The 22911-nt window shown below is 43.2% G+C and overlaps 1 protein-coding gene across 1 annotated transcript in view; it reads right to left on the minus strand.

Moving 5' to 3' along the window:
* Positions 1-22911, minus strand: part of LOC122555678 (ephrin type-B receptor 1) — a 454146-nt gene that overhangs the window by 330166 nt on the left and 101069 nt on the right. Inside the window, exon 2 of the mRNA XM_043701673.1 lies at positions 18694-18758. Coding sequence (XP_043557608.1) covers positions 18694-18758 — 65 coding nt within the window. The remainder of the gene's footprint in view (positions 1-18693; positions 18759-22911) is intronic.

Genomic DNA, 22911 nt, shown 5'->3' on the forward strand with positions numbered 1-22911 from the left:
AGTACTTTAGGTAAAAGCAATGTCCTTTGCTTTCTCATTTGTTTATCCATACTTGTGTGATAACTTTTCACATTCTTCTATGAACACATCCTGGTCTCTCTGAGCATCATGAATCACAAGCTTAACATCTTTAAAAAGTTCTGCTTTACCCTCCGTCTCAGCACTTCCTTATATTATACACCATCTGCCACTTCATTTTGCCCGCATTTTTTACGCCTGTCTATATATCTTTGCAGTCTACATTGGAGTGGTGCTGGAAAAGCGCAGCAGGTCAGTTAGCATCCGAGGAGCAGGAAAATGCTGCCTGACCTGCTGTGCTTTTCCAGCACCATTCTAATCTAGACTCTGATTTCCAGCATCTGCAGTCCTCATTTTTGCCTATATCTCTTTGCAATCTCTATGTCCCTCAGAGAGCTTGCATTTCTGCTGAGCCTTATGTCATCAGCAAAGTTAGATATATGATTCTCAGATTCTTCATCTTAGTCAGATATACAGTTCGTAAACAACTGAGATCCCAGTACTGACGTCCCTGCATCAGTCTCCTCATCACAGCTTTGCCTACTTGAAAACATTGCATTTATGCCAACTGTCTGCTTCTTATCCATTATCCGATCCTGTATCGATGTTCACAAATCTCTCCCATTTTCCTAAGCCCTGTACTGTCATTAACATTTATGTGACGCCTTCACCCCCAATCACTGACACTCATTAGCAGTACTGTGAACGACCCCCTCCCCCGTCAACAAAATGCGCTGCAGAAATTTACCAAGACTCCTTGGACAGCGCCTTCTGAAACCGTGACCACTACCATCTAGAAGGACGAAGGCAGCAGATATGTCAACCTACCACACATGCAATTTCATCCTCCAAGCCAGTCACCATCCTGACTTTAAAATATACCACCATTCCTTCAGTGTTACTGGGTCAAAATCCTAGAATTCCCTCCCAAAAGACATTGGACGTACATGGATTGCGGTGGTTGATTGCTGCCAGTTTTCCCCACGTAGCTATATGATTGGTTTTGTTTAAGTTTAAGATCCTTATTTGTAATTGAAATATGTTACTTTCAAACAGAATGTGAAATTATGATTACTGTTTCCGAGGACCTCTCTTACCTTATATCACCAACTAACGCTGCATCGTTTTGAGCATTATTAGACCTAAAGCATTTTCATTGTTAGTTGGTTCCACAATGTATTGCTTCAGGAAAATGTCAGGAAAGTATTCTACAAGTTCATCTTCTCAACCATTGCTGGCAATTTGATTGGTCCAGTCTGTATGAGAGCTCCACAATTATTATATTGCCTTTGTTCCATGCTCTAATTTTTAATGCTCTGTCCTATGGTATAACTATTTTTAGAGGAGCTATAAATTACTCCTACTAGCATTTCCTGACCCTTGTTATTCCTAATCTCCACCCATACTGAGTTGTTTTCTTGATTTTCTGAGCCAACATACATTCTTCGTAAATTATGACATAAGTACATTTCTATCAGAATTAATTTTGTCTTCTGCTTTCTTTCAAAGTGTTGTGTACCTTGGAATAATTAATTTCTGAAAGTAGTTACCTTGTGCATATGTCTCTGTAATGACTATTAGATTTAAACCATTTATCTCTTCATGCCATAGTTCATCCACCTTATTTGTGATGCTCCCTGAACTCAAAGGTTGTGAGAAGATTTGTAGCTCGGGTGCTCGTTGTTGTGGTTCTGTTCGCTGAGCTGGGAATTTGTGTTGCAGACGTTTCGTCCCCTGCCTAGGTGACATCCTCAGTGCTTGGGAGCCTCCTGTAACGATCCGCATCCATGAACACTAAGGATACACGAAACGACACGACCAGCTATCCTGGACCCAGTATACCGACCACTGCAACGGACAGCTGGAACTGACATCCGGAAGCGGCAGGTACAAATCACTATAAATGCCGGAGGAAACATCACAGAAGCGCTTCACAGGAGGCTCCCAAGCACTGAGGATGTCACCTAGACAGGGGGACGAAACGTCTGCAACACAAATTCCCAGCTTGGCGAAAAGAACCACAACAGCTCCCTGAACTCACATAGTAAGTTTTTTTTTCTCTCTACTGCATAGATGTTATTAACGTTAACCTTTCTGCCCCTTCTAGTCCCCTTGGTCTTTACCCACTTTGCTACACTGATTGATTGCCTCAATTCATATTTTTCAGTTTATAAGTCTCCCTCACTAGAACTCTCCTTCCTCTCTGTAAGTTTTAAGACATTGTTTTTACCTACTCTGACCTCATCTGCTACTCTACTCTTAGGCTTGCACTCTTACATCCTTTCCTATCAAACTTAGTTACCTGTACCACTACGCTGCATGATTGCCTTTATCTTCATATCTGAATTTCTAAACCTTCCCTCCAATCCTTTTGGGGGGCCTACAATTTAGTTGACAGCCCTCTCTACAGCCACAGTTCGATCACTCACCAGGACTCTAGTCCCAGCACATTTCAGTCCCAGCAAGATCTACAATTCCCCTGCAAACCACTCACCGTCCTGACTTTGAAATATGCTGCCGTTCCTTCACTGTCGATGGGTCAAAACCCTGGACTTTGATCCTTAATGGCATTGTAGATGTATCTAAACCAAATGCACTGCCGGGGTTCAGGAAGGAATCTCACCACCTCCTTCCCAACTGCAAATAAGGACATGCAATTAATGCTGGCCCAGCCAGCGACACCTATATCCCATGAATGAATTGTAGAGCCCCCACATTTCCAAGTGATGGTGGCAGTGCCTCCTCAATTGAAAGACTTTTTTCCCACTTTGAACCATGCATTTAACTTGCTGACCTTACGTACCCTCTGTCAATTTGTTTCTGACTCAGGTAATGATCCAGAGATAATTACTTTTGTGGTTCTGTTTTTAATTAAGCTAAAGGCTTGTTCATACTGTCTCAGAAAAATATTTCCTTTCGGCCTGCCTATATCACTGATACCTATATATACGATGGCCACTGACTCTTACCTCTCCTGGGACAGATTCCTCTCCAGACCTGTGGAGATGGCCTTAACTCTGCCACAGGGAGTGTAATAGAGCCAACAGGTCTCATTCTCAGCTGCAGAGAACAGCATATCTCATCCTAACTATCTCATTCCTCATTGCAACCACAACTCCCGTTTGTCTCCATGGAGACTAAGATGTGAGGAGGATGCAAAGGTGTGTGATTGGGCAAACATATGGCAGATGCAGTATAACATTGGCCCTCATAGCAAGAGGATTTGAATACAGGGATGTTTTGCTGAAGTGTTTTGCCAGGAAAGGTGATAGCCTAATGATATTATTGCTGGTCTGCTAATCAGGTAATGTTCTGCACAATAAAATATGGAATTAAGAGTCGAATGAAATCGTTGTCAATTGTCAGAAAAACCCATCTGGTTCACTAATATCCTAGGAAGGAAACTGCCATCCTTATCTGGTCTGGTCTACGTATGATTCCAGACCCACAGCAACGTGGTTGACTCTTAACAGCCATCCGAGCAATCAGAGATGGGCAATAAATGATGACCTAGCCCATAATGCCCCATTCCCATAAATGAATAATAAACAAAATTATACACAGCCTTTGTGAGACTACATCTGGTGTACCGTGTGCAGTACTTGCTATACAAGGATGTACTTGCTATACAGGGAGTGCAGCGAAGGCCTACCAGACTGATTTATGGGATGGCAGGAATAACTCATGAAGAGAGGTTCAATTGGTTAAGATTATGTTTGCTGAAGTTCAGAAGAAATCTGAATTCAAAAGAAATCTATAAAATTCTATCAGACTAGGTTCAGGAAGAGCGAAGGCGGTGGAGTCCAAAACCTAGGCCGGATAGGCTGGGACATTTTTCACTGGAGCAGAGGAGGTTGAGGAGTGACCTTATAAAGGTTTAGACGGTCATGAGGGATATAGACAAAGTGAATAGTAAATGTCTTGTTCCCATGGTGGGTGATTTTAAGATTATGGGGCACATTTTTAAGGTGAGGGGATAAACATTTTAAAAAGACACGAGGGACACGCAAACCATTTTACACAGAAACTGGTTTGTGTGTGGAGGAACTGTTGAATGTTCAAAATACATTTGGATAAGTACATGATTCGGAAAGGTTTGGAGGGATATGGGTCATGTCCATGCAGATGGGACTAGTTCAATTTGGGAACATGGTCAGTGTGAGCAAGTTGGACTCAAGGGTCTGGTTCAATGCTGTCTGACTCTGTGACTGTGTAAACTGGAGTCACAGTCTAATGATTTTGGGTAACCCATTTAGGACAGAAATGAGAAAAAATATCTTCACCCCAGAGAGTGGTGAGCCTGTGGAATTCACCACCAGAAAAAACAACAGTCAAGACCAAAACATGGTATGATCAAACTCTGTGAGAAGATTTGTAGCTCGGGTGCTCGTTGTTGTGGTTCTGTTCGACGAGCTGGGAATTTGTGTTGCAAACGTTTCGTCCCCTGTCTAGGTGACATCCTCAGTGCTTGGGACTCTCAGCTCCGAAACGACACAAAACGACACGACCAGCTATCCTTAGTAGCCACACAGTCAGATGACAAGCAACATGAATTCGACTGGGACATCACTACTAGTATAGGACAAGCCAAACAGAGAACAGCCAGGGAATTCCTAGAGGCATGGCACTCATCCACAGATTCAATCAACTAGCACATCGATCTGGACCCAATATACTGGCCACTGCAGCGGACAGCTGGAACTGACAACCAGAAGCGGCAGGTACAAATCACTATAAATGCCGGAGGAAACAACACAGAAGCGCTTCACAGGAGGCTCCCAAGCACTGAGGATGTCACCTAAACAGGGGACGAAACGTCTGCAACACAAATTCCCAGCTCGGCGAACAGAACCACAACAACATGGTATGATTTCAACAAAGAGTGGATATAGCAGCTGGGGCTAAAGAGATCAAAGGATATTGAGGAAAAGTGGGAATAGACTATTGAGTTGGATGATCAGTGGTAATCATATTAAGGGTGGACTTAAAGGGCCAAAAAGCCTGCATTTGTTCCAATTTTCTACGTTTCCATGTTAATTTGCCCATTCCCCCATACTCTCATCCACATAAACTGAAAGAACCTCAAATCCGTCAGACAATTCCAGGCTTCTTGAGGGGTACCTTTTTAAGCCCGCTTCTGCCTCATTCATACTGACACACACTTGTGCTTGACCAAGGCCAAAACATGTGGTGCTGGAAAAACACAGCATCAGAGGAGCAGGAGAGTTGACGTACCGAGCATAAGCTCTTCATCAGGAATGCAGTACCTAGTTTAAGGTCCTGCAACGAAGTGTCCAAGCAACTTTTCCATTCCTGACACATTAGAACATCGGAATCTCAGACTCCAACTCATCAGTTCTGAGCTGAAGCTGTTCAAGCTGCAGATCTCAACTGCAGATGTAGTTGCTGCAAATCACACAGGTGCCCAACACCTTCCACATACTCCAGCTGCAACACATCACCTGCTGCGCCATCCTTATTGTGCTCTTTTTCATAATTTAGTCTTGAATTTAGAAATATCACAACTTGTTTTGTGTTTATATGATGCCGTTTAATTCACTAGAATCTAAATTAAATGGAATATTTATTGAGCCACAGACCAGATTTACCTAGTGCCCAGCAAATTAATACTTCTAAATCTGCTCTGCTGCATACTCCTCTTTTACTCTCCCTGTTAGTCCCACTCAATTGAAAATTTCCATTTTTCAGCTCAGAATTAACAGGTGAGAAGGAGATATATTTACCTAGTTCCCTCTCATATCGCAGAACAATTATAGTCAGTGCACCATTGGCAGCAATAAGCTGCCTGAGCGGAAAGCTCTGCAATTTTCTCCACAAACCTCTCTGCTCTTTCCATCTCTGTCTTCTTCTTAAAACACACCTGAAAACCCATCTTCTTGGAAAGCATTTGCTCACTTGTCCCATTATCTCAGATTGTCTCTCAGGAGCAAACTCTGATTAATGACGCTCTACATAAACCCTTCGGGCATATTGTTACATTAGAGCTGCTAAATAAACATATATTTGCTGTTGTGCAAATGATCAGACATAACCAGTTTAATGTGTTATTGATGAGGACAAGTTGAAGGAACAGCATTTATCATTCTGCAATTTAACAAGGAATATTGAAGCTACAAACATTCATTATCGAAGGGAATACTTTTTACCCAAAGGGCTTAGGGTTAGGGTTAGGTTTAGGTTTATGGTTAGGGTTATGGTTAGACTTGGAGTTGGGTTAGGGCTGGAATTGGGGTTAGGGTTATAGTTAGAGTTGGGCTATGTTTATGGTTCGCGATAGGATTCGAGTTAGCGCAACATTAGGGTCAGGATTCAGGTTAGGGTGATGGAGGGTGATGGAGGGGGTTGGAAATCTGGATATGATTGGCTGTAAAGCTGACAGAGGCAGAAGCCCTTAGTGCACTGAACATATATTTGGATTTGCACTTGAAGTATCAAAACCTATAAGACTACTGCCCAATAGCTGGAAAGTGTGTTCAGACATTTTTTTCAGCAAGCACAGATACGATGGAGCCAATGGCCTCATTTGTGTCACAAGTTTCTTTAATTCTGTGCTTAATGGGTTTACAGGGCAAACCCTTTTCTGACTCATTGCACTTCTCTGATGTACATTATTTCAAGACAATAGTCTGTATTGTATCCGATTCCCCACAGGGACTTCCTGAGCAATTAATGATGCTGTTTGCCCTGGGGCATTTGGTAAACTCTCTCACTACAGACAAGCTTGGCTTTGACTAGGCCTATTTCCTGGCAACTACCTTGCATGATTTCACCAAGTTGTCAATCAACATCTGCAAAATCTCAGAAAAATGCACAGTAAGTTTCTGCTCGTGTTGCATTGACTTTATCCAAACCTTTACTCACAGAATAAACTCTTAGATCCATTGTAAATTTACTTTTCACTCACTTAAAAACCAAGCACAGATATTTGAACATGTATGAATCTGAGGTGAAATAAGGTTATAGGGTTAAATATTTCACAATCAAGATTAGAGTTGTGCAGGGAAATGCCAGCAGGTCAGGCAGCATCTGAGGACCAGGAGAATAGACGTTTCGGGCAAAACCCCTTTATCAGGAATGAAGCTGGGAGCCTTCAGGATGGAGAGATAAATGGGAGGGGGTTGGGGCTGGGGAGAAGGTAGCTAAGAGTACAATAGGTGGATGGAGGTGGGGATAAAGGTGATAAGTCGGAGAGGAGGGTGGAGCGGATAGGTGGGAAGGGAGATTGACACGTAGAACAGGTCATGAGGACGGTGCTGAGCTGGAAGGTTGGAACTGGGGTAAAGTGCGGGGAGAGGAAATTAGGAAATTGGTGAAGTCCACATTGATGCCCTGGGGTTGAAGTGTTCCAAGGTGGAAGATGAGGTATTCTTCCTTCAGGCGTCGGGTGGTGAGGGAGTGGCGATGGAGGAAGCCCAGGACCTGCATGTCCTCGGCAGAGTTGGAGGGGGAGTTGAAATATTCGGCCACAGGGCGGTGGAGTTGATTGGTGCGGGTGTCCCAGAGATGTTCCCTAAAGCGGTCTGCAAGAAGGTGTCCTTAAGTATTTCGCAGAACTGTCTGAGAAACTCAGATCAGAGTCCAGAGTCAGACCAAATATAGGCAAATAGTATTCTCTCTTTAATAGCAATAACCCAAAGTGGAAATTGTATTTCCCTGACAATGTGATATTTAATTAGTAATCTCCATAATGGGCTGTGTTAGCAACAGAGTTGTGTTGGTGCAGTTGTGGTCATTAGTCTGCACAGAAATACATGGAAACTATGGGACAGAAATAATCAGCTAAGTGGGGCAAGCTGTGTTCTTGCTGCATATGAAGCTGCTCCCATTCTATTTACTGCAACAAACGCTATCAACATAGTCTCCGAATCCCACATGTGTTGACCTAGCTTCCTTTCCGATGCACCAATGTTATTTGCCGTGGCTCCTCCATATGGCAGTCAGCTCCACATTGTCACCAAATTCTGGATTAAGCTATCTCTATCGTGTTTACAGTCTCCCCCAGAAATGGAAACAGAAGTAAAACCCCTTCATGTTCCTTTGGTCACCCTCAACCTTCTCTTTTTCTCGAGTTTTAATCCCTCCTAACATGTTTTGATCCAACAGAATCATCTCAAATGCTGTGCCTGGTTTCATCAAATTCATCAGATTAGGAATTGTTGAGTTCTTTAGCGGGTTAAGAATCAAGAAATTAGCTTCTTTCAGAGCTGAAAACAACCAGGCTGGTTTGGCATCTTCACAGTGAAGGTGGAATCCAACTGTTGTTTGCCAACACAATATAAACAGAACCAGAATGTTGCCACTTCGACAGGATCGGAGGCCTTGGCTTGCAATTTGTGATTTATTTTAACTTCCATCTGAAAGCTAGACAGGGTCAATTCAAGAAAAATGGACTCAGAGAGTAGAATCAGTGTGATTGTAGGGGCCACAGCAGCACATCTGTCCAGTCGGTACTGTTCTGGCATGCAGGTGTAAACAGTTATCAGAGCCATTCGGACAATTCTAATGAATAAGCTGCAATTCTCTGCAGCAGTCTTTTAACATCAGGAATGATGCAAAGAAGAATGCAAGTCATACTTGGGCATGAACTTCAGGACAGCTGTATTAATAGGGAGACTCTGGAGGAGCAGGATTGCAGAATAAGCTCCACACTCTGCTTCTCCAAAATGAGAAAAATGGAAATTTGTTCGGTGCAGTAAATGCTGCCAAGCCCCAGACGTTGCAGGGAAAGTTCAAGAGATTTCTCACTGTGTGACAGTCTCTGTATCACTGTTCCCCTCCACATACAGGGAGAAAGGGCGGACTGCAGATGCTGGAGATCAGAGAACATTCTGATGAAGAATTCATGCTCAAAACATCGACTTTCCAGCTGGAGAATCAGTCAAAACATGTGGCATTGGAAAACGCACAGCAGGCCAGACAGCATCTAAGGAGCAGAACAGTCTATGTTTTCGGCATAAACTCATTTGGTATGCTTTCCTTTATTGGTCAGAGTACAAGGATTGGGAGGAGAAAGTGAGGTCTGCAGATGCTGGAGATCAAAGTTGAAACTTTATTGCTGGAACTGGGGCTGTTTTCCCTGGAGCATCGGAGGCTGAGGGGCGACCTTATAGAGGTTTACAAAATTATGAAGGGCATGGATAGGATAAATAGACTGAGAAACTGAGAAATAAATAAATTCTGGGGTCAGGGAGTCCAGAACTAGAGGGCATAAGTTTAGGGTGAGAGGGGAAAGATATAAAAGAGACCTAAGGGGCAACATTTTCACACAGAGGGTGGTACGTGTATGGAATGAGCTTCCAGAGGAAGTGGTGGAGGCTGGTACAATTGCAACATTTAAGAGGCATTTGGATGGGTATATGAATAGGAAGGGTTTGGAGGGATATGGGCCTGGTGCTGGCAGGTGGGACTAGATTGGGTTGGGATATCTGGTCCGCATGGATGGGTTGGACCGAAGGGTCTGTTTCCATGCTGTACATCTCTATGACTCGAGATTCTAATGGGAGAAAGTGAGGACTGCAGATGCTGGAGATCAGAGCTGAAAATGTGTTGCTGGAAAAGCGCAGCAGGTCAGGCAGCATCCAAGGAACAGGAGAATCGACGTTTCGGGCATGAGCCTTCTCGACTCTAATGAGTTATTTTTGCATCCAACAAGGTCAAAGTGCAGGATCAAGTTCTAGTACGTTAACTGTGGCAGGCAGACAACACAGAATGAGGGGCAGAGGAAGGGAATCATAGTCGGAACATACTTTGTTTCAATCTAAATATTCAAAAGGAGAGGAAACAATCAGAGATTAAAGTATTTGACTGGAATTTTAAAGATATTAGAAGGAAGTATCTTGGAGCATCTGGAAAATGATCAAAAGTACCATTAAATAAAAGTCAAAAATATTCAAGTCGGAGTTGCTTAGTGTGCAGATGAGACACAGGCGGCAGAGTGGAAAGATACTGCAGCGAAAAATGCAGTTCCTTTGATGAGGGAGAAACATCATTCAAATGAGACATGGGATATAAAAAGGTCGCAGGTCGAAAGCTAATACCATAAAATATAAGAGGCAAAAATAATTTGACAAACTGAGATGTTATGAAGAAAGGTGCAAATAATCAAATCATTTCATAGACCGTAAAGTGTTTTCAAAAATAGGGTAGAGGTGAGAAAAGGTTACAAGGATTGATAGTAATGATAATGTGTGGTTTTATCAAACCACTGTTAGGAACAAACAGATGGGAAAAGGAAGTGCTGAGGAAAATAAGCAGGATTAAAAAATGTCGCAAAAACCAGTGCAATTCAAAATATGAACTGAACAGGGCCCAGACAGCTAGATCCCAGAATGTTGGGGACATTAAAGGCTCAGATAACAATCTTCCAGACATCTTTGCATTTAGAAGATGTGAGTGTTGACTGAAGAACTATCAATGTAGCGTACCTTTCAATAGAGGAGGAAGGAATAAACCAGGCAAAAGACAATTTCTCAGCTCAAGATATCCTAAAGAATGTCACAGCAAACAAAATACATTTTTGAAGTGCAATCATTGTTCTAATGCAGCAAATGAAAGACCTATTTTGTGCACAGCAAGATCCCACAAACAGTAATGAGATAAATGGCACGGCACTAGTGTTAGATGAGGCATAAATGTTTGCCAGAAGAACCTGATGATTTCACTTATACATATATTTCTCATTATAAGTGGTGACCATTGACAGTATCCTATTTTCTCAGAATAGCGGGTCCAGATGATGTACTTGAGTTTCTCAGAACTTTACTGCAGACCAAATAAGTGTCAACTTTGGTGGGTTTTGTAGAGAGTTTCTCATGCTCTTTTCTGCAATCGTCACATTAGGTCTGCACCACATTTCTGCAATGCCCTGTATATTGTAACTTCCTTCCCATCAGAGGTGCGGGGTCCTCCCGAGACTGACAGCTCGGACACCATATTTAAACCCCCATTTGGGTCTCAGGTCAAGCGCTGTCAGTTTGGAGCTGCCCTGTCCAGATCATGCCAGTTGCCCAAGACATTGAGTACAGCAGAAAACTGGCATTGCATTTTTTGCTGACAGGAACCTGAAGCACCTGGTGGATGGGGTCGTGTGGAGGAAGATCACACTCTTTCCTCAGGACTAGCAAAGGAGAACCTGCCAACCTGGTGAGAGGTTGCCACCCAGGGTCAATGCTGTTTCCACGGTGCACAGGAAGGTGCAATATTGCAGGAAGAAGCAGGAAGTCAGGAGGTCCTGCTGGTGAGCACTGTTTCCACAGCTCGCTGAGGAAGGAAAGCGTGAGGGCACAAACAACTGGAGGGGATGTCTTCTGCAATCAGAGAATAGAGGAATAGAGAGAGAGAAAGAGAGTGAGAGAAAGAGAGAGTGAGAGAGAGAGAGACTGGAGAATGGGCACTCAGGATAAAGGAGGAGTCAGGAGTTGGAGAGGGGGAGAGTGAGGATTTGGGGATCAAGATCTTGGAGACTGGGCAATGAAGGAGGGAGATAAAGAGAGGCTGAGGAATACGGGTCCATGGGCAGAGGGAGACTATGGAATGGAGGCTCAGGTGGGGGGAAGGAGGTTGGTGAAAGAGAGAGAGAGAAAGAAAGCAGGACAGCGATGAAGAAAATTTATTCTCTCAGAGGGTTATGAGCTTTGGAAATCTCTGCCTCAGTAGGTGGTGGATTCGATTAGAGTGCCTACAGTGTGGAAACAGGCCCTTCCGCCCAACAAATCCACACCGACCCTCTGAAGAGTAAGCCACCCAGACCTATTTCCCTCTGACTAATGCACCTAACACTATGGGCAATTTAGCATGGCCAATTCACCTGACCCTGCACATCTTTGGACTGTGGGAGGAAACCGGAGCACCCGAAAGAAACCCATGGGGTAATTGATTACTTTTAAGACAAGATGCATAGACTAGGAGGACCAAACATTTTCTTAGGGTTATAGGTATGTGGAACTCAAAACACAAGCAGATCAGATATGATCTTATTGCACGGCACAGCACACTTGAAGGGCCAGATAGTCCAGGTGTGCTCCTATTTTGTATGTTTGTATTGTAACACAATTACACGACCAGGCTGGGTCACGTCAGCATCACTGGAGAATTATAAAACTGCACTCTGTCCTACATAATTTTGTCTCAATGAGGACACACCAATTTTAGAGAATTCCACAAGGCGATTGTAAAGGTCGAAAAGCTACCACATGGTAATCAATTTTGCTTTGCAAACAACACTTCTAGTAGGATCTCAGCTCGTTAGTTGTAAATCGCTTTACAAAGGGCCTTGACTGTGTGAAACACAGAGACCGAACTGGAGTCACCAAATGGGTGGAGGACAGTTCAATACTGAGGAATTCACGTGTGTTCGAAAGTAATAACTGCGTCTAATCACATTATGTTGAGATATGAAAGGACACGCTCTTTCACACTCTAGGCTGGATTTCCTGTGTTAATCCAGGCATTAGAAGATTCACAAGTGCCTGAAAGCCTTCATCAGGCATTTAATTCCCATCCTCCCATCACTTCTCAAAGACTTAGATTCAACAGTCATCTTCCCACAGGGTTAGAATAGAACCTGACGTCACTGCTTGCCCACCACAAAGCTGGGTCAAAGGTCCCTACACACAACAGAAAAGTTCCCTTAATTCAACTTTTTTTTTGCACAGACGGCCCCAAGATCTCTCAGATTCTATGTTCTTACTACTGCTACTTTGGTATACGTTGTTCGGTTGTGTGAAAAGAGGGGAGGGGAGAAATTCTAAAGAAACTTAGCAAATGAAAGGAACACCTGAGAGGGACAGAGTGGTTGGTGGTGGAGGTGGGGGAAGCAAGAATTTTTAAAAAAAGGACGAGGCCAAAGGCTAACTGATGACTCGTTCTCAAATTACTTTAGAATTCAAGCATTCCATTACGTTGCTCCAATGTTCCTTTCTTTTGAGCAGTCCACACACATTCATCCAGTGGATATAATGGAATGTTGTCCCTGTGGCACCGATGTTGTAGATCTGTGAACAATGGCAACAAGTGGAGCTGAGCAACAAACCGTGTTTAAAACAAAAGTTTCCCATTGTGAGGGGGTGGGGAGGGGTGGCAGCAGGGGGGCTATTGGTTTTGGCAAGATCAGCGGTGGGGGGAGCTGTGGGGGAGGTCCTGCTCCTAATTACTATCAAATGACTCCGGCTGGTAAAGCACATGTACAGAGGTCAGCCGAGGTCACTAAAAAGCTCCGGTATGACATTCCCACAGTTCAGAGTCGGATTTGAAGGAGGTACTGGAGATCGCAGGCCGTCAGAGCCTGTCGATTTTGTATCTCGAGCCTGAGACGTCACATTCAGAAGAGTGGAAGGTCAACAGACAGCCATCACTGAATGTTAAAAAGCAGAATAGAAGACAGTGGGAAAGCACGGCAGCGTTTGACCATTTAACTGATTTCATGGACTGGCACTCCGGTACAGTACTGAGGGAGTGCTGCATGGTTAAAAATGACACCTTTCTGTTAAGATGTTAAAGCAAGACTTTGTCTGACCTGTCAGGTATATATTAAAAAAAATTCCAATGGTGCATAAAAGCATAAGAACTAAGAGCAGGAGTAGGTCGTCTGACCCTTTGAGCCTGCTCCTCCATTCAATAAGATCATGGCGAATCTTTTCATGGACTCAGCTCCACGTACCATCTTTAAAGGCATTAGTTTTTTTTTTGTTTAACGTCCACCACAACGTGATATTATTATTTAGTAGCCAGTAGACTACACCTATCAGTGAGCTATTTCTTCATGGAATTTATCATTTCCACCCAAACGGACTAAACCTCATTCTCCAGAGAACCTATATCATCTCTCACCATCCCTCAGATGTCATCGCTAAACATCAGAGCTACACCACCTGCCTTACCTTCCTGTCAGCCCTTCTGAATAGTCTGATACCCCTGGATATTTAACTCCCAGTCGAGACCATCCTGCAACCATGTCTCCTTAATGGCTACTAAATCATACTCATTCATGATGATTTGTGTCACGAATGCTACGAGTATTCAGGTAAAGTGTCCTTATGCTAGTTTTGTACCCTCTTTATGAATTCCAACATCACCATTAATAATATCTCCTGAGTTATTCTTCCTTTTTCGTTCTTTCATAGTCTGCCATGTAGTTAAACCCTCCTTCATACATGCCAACCTGCTGCTTTCCTTTTCATTTACCATCATACTTCCTGTCATTTTCCCCTTCCCTTCAGTTCCCCTGATTCATTAGTTTAAAGTCTGAGTGACCACCCAATCTATCCTTTTCTCTAGAGCACTGGTTCCATATCAGTTCAGGTGGAGACTGTCCCATTGGAACAGATCCCTCCTGTTTCAAAACGGATACCCAATGCCCCATGAAGTGAAACCCCTCTTTCCCACACCACTCCTTTAGCCAAGTGTTTATTTCCTTTATTTTCTTATCCCTAAGCTAATTGGCAAATGGCTCAGGTATGAGATCCAGAGATGAGAACCTGTTCCTTAATTTCATTCCTAGTACTTGATAATCCCCAAACAGGTCCTCCTTCCTAGCCTTGCCTATGTTGTTAGTCCCAACGTGGACCACAACAACTGGATCCTCGCCCTCCCACTCCAATATCCTTTCAAGCCAGTCAGAGATGTCCTGCACCCTAGGACCAGGCAGGCAACGTATTCAAAATAGAGCCAGGAAGCTCTCTCTGGTGTTCAGGTGAGCACAGGAACATTGACATTATGAGCAGTAGGCCTCAGCCCCTTGAGCCTGCTCTGCTGTTCAATATGATCACAGCTGATCTGGCTGTGGCCTCAGCTCCACTTTCCCTTCGCCTCCCTTGTTCATCAATAACACTCAACACATATCCATCAATTGATTAAATGATTACTTGTTTATGTTTCACAATTGCTTGTGGGATTGACTCTGTGCCACTTTGTACACAGAAAAAAGGCAATGACAAGATTTGTTGTCATTGTTGTATTGTTGTTGAAGGGAAGTGGGAGAAGCCCTTAGAATTTGAAAACTGCTTGTATCTGCTTCTTTTGGTTCTTCCTCAAAGAGTAGGGCAGATCAAAGGACTTGTCCCACTTTCCCCTTTCACATCTTTTGGTGGCAGCAGTATGATTAAACATTCGTTTTATATGATGTGTGAATAACTATACATGTAACAACCAGGTTGATGCAGACATTAATCTGTTTTGTTTAGGGTTCTAAAATATATGTACCATTTCGTTGCTTCACAACAACAAAATATAATTTGAATAATACACTGTTTTTAGGAACAGAATCCCAATGCCAAGAGAATGTTCTAGTTATATGCAAAATACTTTGTGGCTACTAATAGATTAGTGCATGTGAACAATACATTGGAATTTCATCTACAACCATAACCAGAAGAAACCTGTGTCTTTAACCTTTATAATTTCAATGCTTTTTCAGACTCTAACCACAAATCTACTTAGTCGAAGTGGCTTCTTTCCACAAGTTAATCTAAAATGAATCATTAACTTACAATCCAAAATCCATCTCCATTAGTTCCTCATGGTAAAGTCAGTAAATTATACCAGGCATTGGCCTTCCCACACTTGTGCTCCCTCACCAAATTTGTCACCCAGCTTTCACAGGCGTCATCAATCCTGTTCTTGCCCAATATTGAATGCAAGTCCATTTTGAAATGAGGTGTCTGACAATGATCAAGTACAGAACATGGGCACAAGGTCGTTCACCTTTCACATATCATTATAAAATAACCTCAGCATCCTGTACATTGATGCAGTTTCCATGGAAAGAAAAACAACAAAACCGTGTAAGGTCCTGTTCACCTTCCTTTCAGTTTCATCTGCCCTTCAGTACTATAGATATATCATCCTCCCAGTAACCCAAAACCTAGGCTTTTCGATCCCCTCCTCCTTACTTTCTGACCAACAGTTTAACCCTACCCTCTTTTCTGTTATTTATTTTAACCTACATTGTTCTTCGCCGTCAATCTTGCCTTCTGTGTCTGTCTCCTCCATTTTATAGTATTCTTTCACTCCTGTCTTTAAGTTACTTAATCCCTATCTCTATCAGGCAGAAGATATAAAAGTTTGAATGCACGTACGAACAGATTCAAGAACAGCTTCTTCCCCACTGTTATCAGACTTTTGAACAGACCTCTCAAATGTTAATTCTAATCTTTCTCTCTGCACCTTCTCTGTGGTTGTAACACTGCATTTTACACTCTGTTCTGCTACCCTGATGCACTTTGTATTGTATGATCTGCCTATAGAGCACGCAAGTCAACACTTTTCACTGTACCTTAGTATATGTACGTAATGTCCCTCAGCTCACCAACTAACAAAAACTAGCTTGCATTTATAAAGTGCTTTTCATGATCTCAGGCCATTTGAAGATTTTAAAGTCTAGGAGTTACATTTAAAGTAGGTCAATGTCAAAATGCAGGAAACGCAGAATCTCATTTGCGCACAACAAAATCTCACAAACATGAGATCATAAAAGCAAAATACTGTGGATGTTGGAAATCTGAAATAAAAACAGAACATGCAGGAAAAACGCATGTAGGCAGTATCTAAGGATGTGTGGGTTTCATCCGAGTGCTCCGGTTTCCTCCCAAAGTCCAAGGATGTGCTTAGGTGGATTGGCCATGCTAAATTGCCATAGTGTCCAGGGATATGCAGGCTGGGTGGATTAGCCGTGGGAAATGGAGGGTTACTGGGATAGGGTAGGGGTTGGGGTCTAGGGGTTGCACTTTGGAGGATCATTGTGGATTCAGTGGGCCAAATGGCCTGTTCCACACTGTACAGATTCTGTGAGAGTATGGAGAAAGAAACAGAGTTAACGTTTTGAGTCCAATATGACTCTTCTCCAGTTCTGAAGAAGTCAAATTGGATTCAAAACAGTAACTGTTTTTCTCTCTCCTCAGATATTGCCTGCCCTGATGAGTTTCTCCAGCACTTTATGTTTTAACAACATTGAAGTAATGATAGGTTTGTCAGGACATGGATACAGTGTCTGTTGTTGCTCCTCCAAGACACTCAGCATCCTGACTGGGAAGTATATAATTACTTCTTTACTTTCACTAGGTCAAAATCTTGGAGCTCTCTCCCTAAAAGTACAAGATGTCTCATCATATCTCATTGACTGCAGTGGTACAAGAGGGCTGATCACTGCCACCTTCTCCAGAGCAATTAAGAAAGGGTAATAAATTATTGCCTATCCAGCAACACCCACATCCCATGAAAGAATATATTAAGGAGTCACTTTCAGTGATATTGGCTGAGGGATAAATAATGACCAGGAAACCAGGGAGAACTGGGATCTTTCCATTCAACTATGAGTGCAGACAGGGACTTGGGCTTAAACATCTAATCTGAAAGCTAACATCTCTGATAATACAGAGGGACTGCTGCACTGTACTGGTGCATCAGTCCAGATGCTGGGCTCAAGCCTCTGACTTGGGGCCTCAATTCACCATCCCTTGCCTCAAAGGCAGACGTGCTACCTGCTGAATCAAGGCTGCCATTTTCTGTTAGCAATTTCCTAGGGCAATGTGAAAGCCCTAGCTCTGTCGCAAGGAATCTTCCAGGTTCAAACCCAGGGTTGCATGCAAGGATGATGGTTTTACATCTGGAAGCCATTTGTGCTGAGGGTGGGTCATTTTTGGATAAGGACATGGAGGGGGGAGCTAGCTGAATGGAGGCAACAGGATCCTTTATATCATCATCTCTCCAGCAATTACATGGATAATGCTTGTTTTGCATTAGCCAGGTGCACAGTTTCCATAAAGCTGTGGTAAGTCGGAATTCCAAACATGATGTGTTGTTAGACTGAAGAATGTAGATAATTACTGTTTTCACAACGAGTGAAGTGCAAGGATTTAATGATAGGTTCGAAGACGTTTAAGTCTTTCTATCTTTTCAGTTCCTTGGCAGCATCTTTGCACAATTTATATGAATGAAAAGTGAATATTCTGCTCCCCCTTCTGTTTCCTCTGCAGTCTATTCATTGTTGCTTATCCCAAGAGAGTAGCTAGCTAGTTCTTGAACACCTTCCCGCCAGAAAGATATATTGACCTGGAATGGTATCACAGTTCAGAGTCACCACAGTGCTCTAGTTTCTATCAGGGTTAAATGATTTGTGCAGGGTAGCAGGTTTATTGAATTGAGATTTTTAGATCAAGGCAGGGCAAGTTTTCCCGTCGAAACAGGGGAACAATTTCTTCTAGTGCAGGATCCAGAACAGAGGGATTAGGCTTTAGAAAGAGAGCTGGGCTGTTCAGGTGTGAAACTATGAATCTCTTCTTCCGACAAAGGGAAAGGAAAATCTTGTATTCCCACCCACAAACGATTGTGGATAAGGGAGTTCAACTGGGACTATCAAGGCCGAGATCGATGGATGTGCACAGAAATGCCAGCAATGGCAATATTTCAGAGAAGAGCTGGGGTAAACTCCCTGGTGTCTTGCTCAAGTGTTAAACTTCAATCAAACAGTTTAATTGGTCATTTATCTCATTGCTGTTTGTAGCATTTTGCTGACTGTGAACTTCAAAGTAATTAATTGGCTATGAAATGGTTTAGGGTATTCAGGCATTATCTATTTTTTCTCTCTCGCTCTTCATTCCACCAGTTTGCAGGGCAGAAAGCTGTCAATCAACTGCGTGCAATGAGCTGACGTGTCCTTACCCCTGATGAAGGATATGCTGTCCAGCCCAGCTCAGCAGTGGCTATTCGAGTATCCAGCAGGGTTTCTAAAGAAAGAAGGAGAAAAAAACAACAACTGGTCAGCATTAGAGCACTCACACACTGAGGCAGAGCATTCGCCACAGTGACCATCATCTCTGCAAAAGGAATATATACATCATACATCACCATTACAATCACTCTGGCTTCCCTGTAATCCTCTCCTATTGCCGTGGACAACTGGAATGGTCCAAGTGCTGATCTAACGTGGCACTCTTGGTTTTGTTCCAACAGTGGGATCCCAATTTCCATATTTAAAATGGACACATTGGACAGGCGGCTAGAGACCAGAGCAAAATGGCACTGCAAAATGGATTCACATCAGAAGTGAACCCATTCTGGGTTCATTGCCACCCTGTTAATGCCAGGTAAGGCACTCTGAGGTCAACCCCACAAAGGGTATTGGATGATTATTTGAATAGAAACAATGCTCAGAGTAACAATGAAAAATCAAGAGAATGGCACTGAGACATAAAGCTTTTTGGAGAGCCAGTGCGACATGATGGGCCAAATTGGCTTTCCTTCTGCACTGTAATAATTCGATTACTCCCTGCAGGTAACTTTAACCATTTTACGCTCTCAGATGGGAGCCCCTCTCTCAAGGATAAGCTGGGTCAGAGAAGCCATTGTGGTTCTGGCCATCACATTCCTTTCAACCAAACTTTCAGAATTCTTCAATGTACTTTAATTATTCAAATGCTGACACTCGATCCATGTGAAGCATAAACGCCAATATGGAAGTATTGCCCTGAGTGGTCTGTGCGTGGGGAGGAAAATGCCACACAACTAATAAGCATAGATAATCTTTAGCATCTGAAAATAAATTCAGGCAAATCAGCACCTTAATTGTTTTATTTAACCTACTTATCTAATCAACCTGTTCACATATACCTCTGGAGCAGGATCAGGCTTGAACCCAGGTGGTAGGGGTCCCCTAAACAAATGCTGAAACAGAAAGGTATTGATAATCCTACCAGGATGCAGGATTGAACCAGGAACTGTTAGATTTTCAGACTAATGCTCTCCCAACTAAGCTATTTTGGCTGATGGAGAGTTAGCATCTTAACTATAAGAGTGCAGACTTGCAATATGAAAAGGCCAATCATCCTATTAAGCCAGATGAAGGGTCATTGGATTCGAAATATTAATTCTATTCTTCCCTCCAGAGATGCTGCTCCTCCTTCTGATCTTCTCCATCATTTTCTGGTTTTGTTTTAGATCTCCAGCACCTGCAGTTCTTTGTTTTATATTAGTCTATGATCCTTCCTCAGCCCATGTGCCAACCAGGCTTCTACAGTTTCTATACAAACCATTTTATGAGGGTCTCAGGAAGCACCCATCATTCCTCCAATGCAACAATCCCAACACAATCAATGTGCAACTGTTGGATGCTATGCTCATGACCTTTGCACTTCCAAGTGGAACTTCCCATTCAGATGACCTTCTATCTTGCTTTAATCTTCCCTCTTTATTTTAAACCTGATTGAGTTTATGGACCAGATTCTCATAGAGTCGAGCTAATTCTGAAGACCTTTAAAAATGGCAGGTGAGATCCAGATGTGGATATCCCACCCCCATTTGTATCAGATCCTTTTTTTTTCTGGAAGCAATAGGGTACGAATCACGCAGGTCGGATATTGGAACTCAGAAGGGTAACCGAGTTCAGAGTTGATAAAATGCGGAGCTGAAGAAAACACAGCAGGTCAAATAGCACAAGAGGAGGATGAGAGTCAACGTTTTGGGTAGGACCGTTCATCAGGACTAGATGGGGGAAGGGGGTTGAGAAATAAACAAGAGGTGGGGGTGGGGCTGGGGGTAAGGTAGGTGCTATGGCGATAGGTGAATGCAGGTAGGTAGTGATTGCGATTGGTGAGTAGGAACGGGTTGAGCGGATAGGCAGGAAGGAAGATGGACAAGTCGGTCAGATCAAGCGGGTGGGGTGCAGAGGGAGGGCTGGACCTGGGATGGGGAGGGGGCTGGGGAGGCTAGGAAGTTGGTGAATTCTATGTTGAGGCCATATGGTTGTAAGCTCCACAGGCAGAAGATGAGGTGTTTTTCCTCCAGTTTTTATGTGGCCTTATTTTGATGGTGGAGGAGGCCGAGGATGGACATGTCATTGGGGGATTGGGAGGGGGAGTCGAAATGGCTGGCGACCAGGAGGTGGGGTTGATTGGAGCTTGCAGACCACAGATCTTCCTTGAACCGATCCCAGAGTTTGTGCTCAGTTTCTCTGATGTAGAGGAGACCACATTGGGAGCAATGGATGCAGTAAATCAGGTTAGTGAAATACAAATGCCACCTGAGTTCAGACACCATTTTCACTGTTCTTTGGGTCTTAACTTAAGTTGTGGCTGTCACAAATTTATGGAGAAAAAAACAAAGAGTGAATACATCTGCTTAATAGTTCCAGCTTGATGTTTCTTTTTAAATCCTTGGTCCTTTAAATATGTTTTAAAAGATCAGGCTAAAGCTGTCAGTTAACAGTTAAAAAGCAGCTTTGATTAACCGGCCATCTGATGTAGTTCAGAAAATCAACTACAATCTGCTCATACAATTTTAATCAAGTTCCTGTTGTTGCCATTTCCCAAGAGTTGTTATTCTAACTGAAGTCATCATCAAACTTTGACTGAATATCAAAAGATACAAAAGCATTTATCTCGATTGGGGGAGTTGTTGGTTGTTATAACAATGAACACTTGTGTGAATTTAAATATGTTCCACGATAAGAGAACTTTTCAGTATCAGATATGTATGAATGAAAGCTCTATTAGATTATTAGAAGTTTAAGTTTTCATCTCTGTCTGGCTCCAGAGGATTCAAAAAGGGTGGCACTGGAAAAGCACAGCTGGTCAGACAGAATCCGAGGAGCAGGAGAGTCGACGTCTTGAGCATAAGCTCTTCATCGGGAATCCTGATGAAGAACTTATGTTTGAAACGTTGACTCTCCAGCTCCTCGGATGCTCCCTGACTGGCTGTGCTTTTCCAGCGCCACACTTTTTAACTCTGATCTCCAGCATCTGCAGTCCTCATTTTCTCCTGGCTCCAGAGGACTGCTCAAAATGGAGACTGAGTAGGTGGCTACTGAGGGAGCAAGGGGATATGAGGGGGGAAGGGGTTGGTGAGGGATCAATTTGTGATGGAAGGGGAATGGAGGTGGGTAGGGAGTTGAGGGAGTACGGAGCGAGGGTTATGGGGGTCTAATAGCTTATAAACCATCTGGGAAAAGAACAGAGCTAGACTTTGAACAAGCTCACCTTCACACTGGCCGACCCCTGTGGCCACCCACAATCTGCTTCCAGGGTCAAATATATATTATCTGCATTTTCCCCTGAACAAGGGCGGCACGGTGCCACAGTGGTTAGCACTGCTGCCTCACAGCGCCAGAGACCCGGGTTCAATTTCAGCCTTGGGCAACTGTCTGTGTGGAGTTTGCACATTCTCCCTGTATCTGCATGGGTTTCCTCTGGCTGCTCCAGTTTCCTCCCACAGTCCAAAGATGTGCAGGTCAGGTGAATTGGCTATGCTAAATTGCCCATAGTGTTAGGTGAAGAGGTAAATGCAGGGGAATGAGTCTGGGTGGGTTACTCTTCAGTGGGTCAGTGTGGACTTGTTGGGCCGAAGGGTCAGTTTCCACACTGTGAGTAATGAAATCTAAAATACATTGGGATAAAGGGCCCCTTTCAACTGAGGCAGGTTGTACAGAACCAGGAGATTCCTATCGCAAACTGACGAAATTGGTGACAAAAATCGAGCCAAAAACTGCAAATTATTATTCTGTAATGGATTCAAGAATGGATACAGTTGTCCAATATTATGACAATGTTAAAAATCTTATGTCGGTATACACTTGCATCCACATTATAAGTTGCCATGTCTATTCTATAAAAGTTCAAATTCCCCTTATAAACCTGTCATACGACAATTAAACCTCCTGCCAATGGAAGCACTGCAGGAGGAATAACTCTAAAATGGGGACTGGATTTCCTCTGTGCCTCCTGGTCCAGACCTCACACCTTCTAACCTTCCTTTGCTGCAGGACAACACTGGTTTTTGATTCTTCCTACCCAGCATCACAAAATACCATCCTCCAAGGAAAATGAAACAGTTCTTCAAACTGTGAAACGATGGTTATGAAACTAGAGTCTGTGTGAAATAATACTC

The sequence above is a fragment of the Chiloscyllium plagiosum genome, chromosome 13, assembly GCF_004010195.1.
Source record: "Chiloscyllium plagiosum isolate BGI_BamShark_2017 chromosome 13, ASM401019v2, whole genome shotgun sequence".
Lineage (NCBI taxonomy): Eukaryota > Metazoa > Chordata > Chondrichthyes > Orectolobiformes > Hemiscylliidae > Chiloscyllium > Chiloscyllium plagiosum.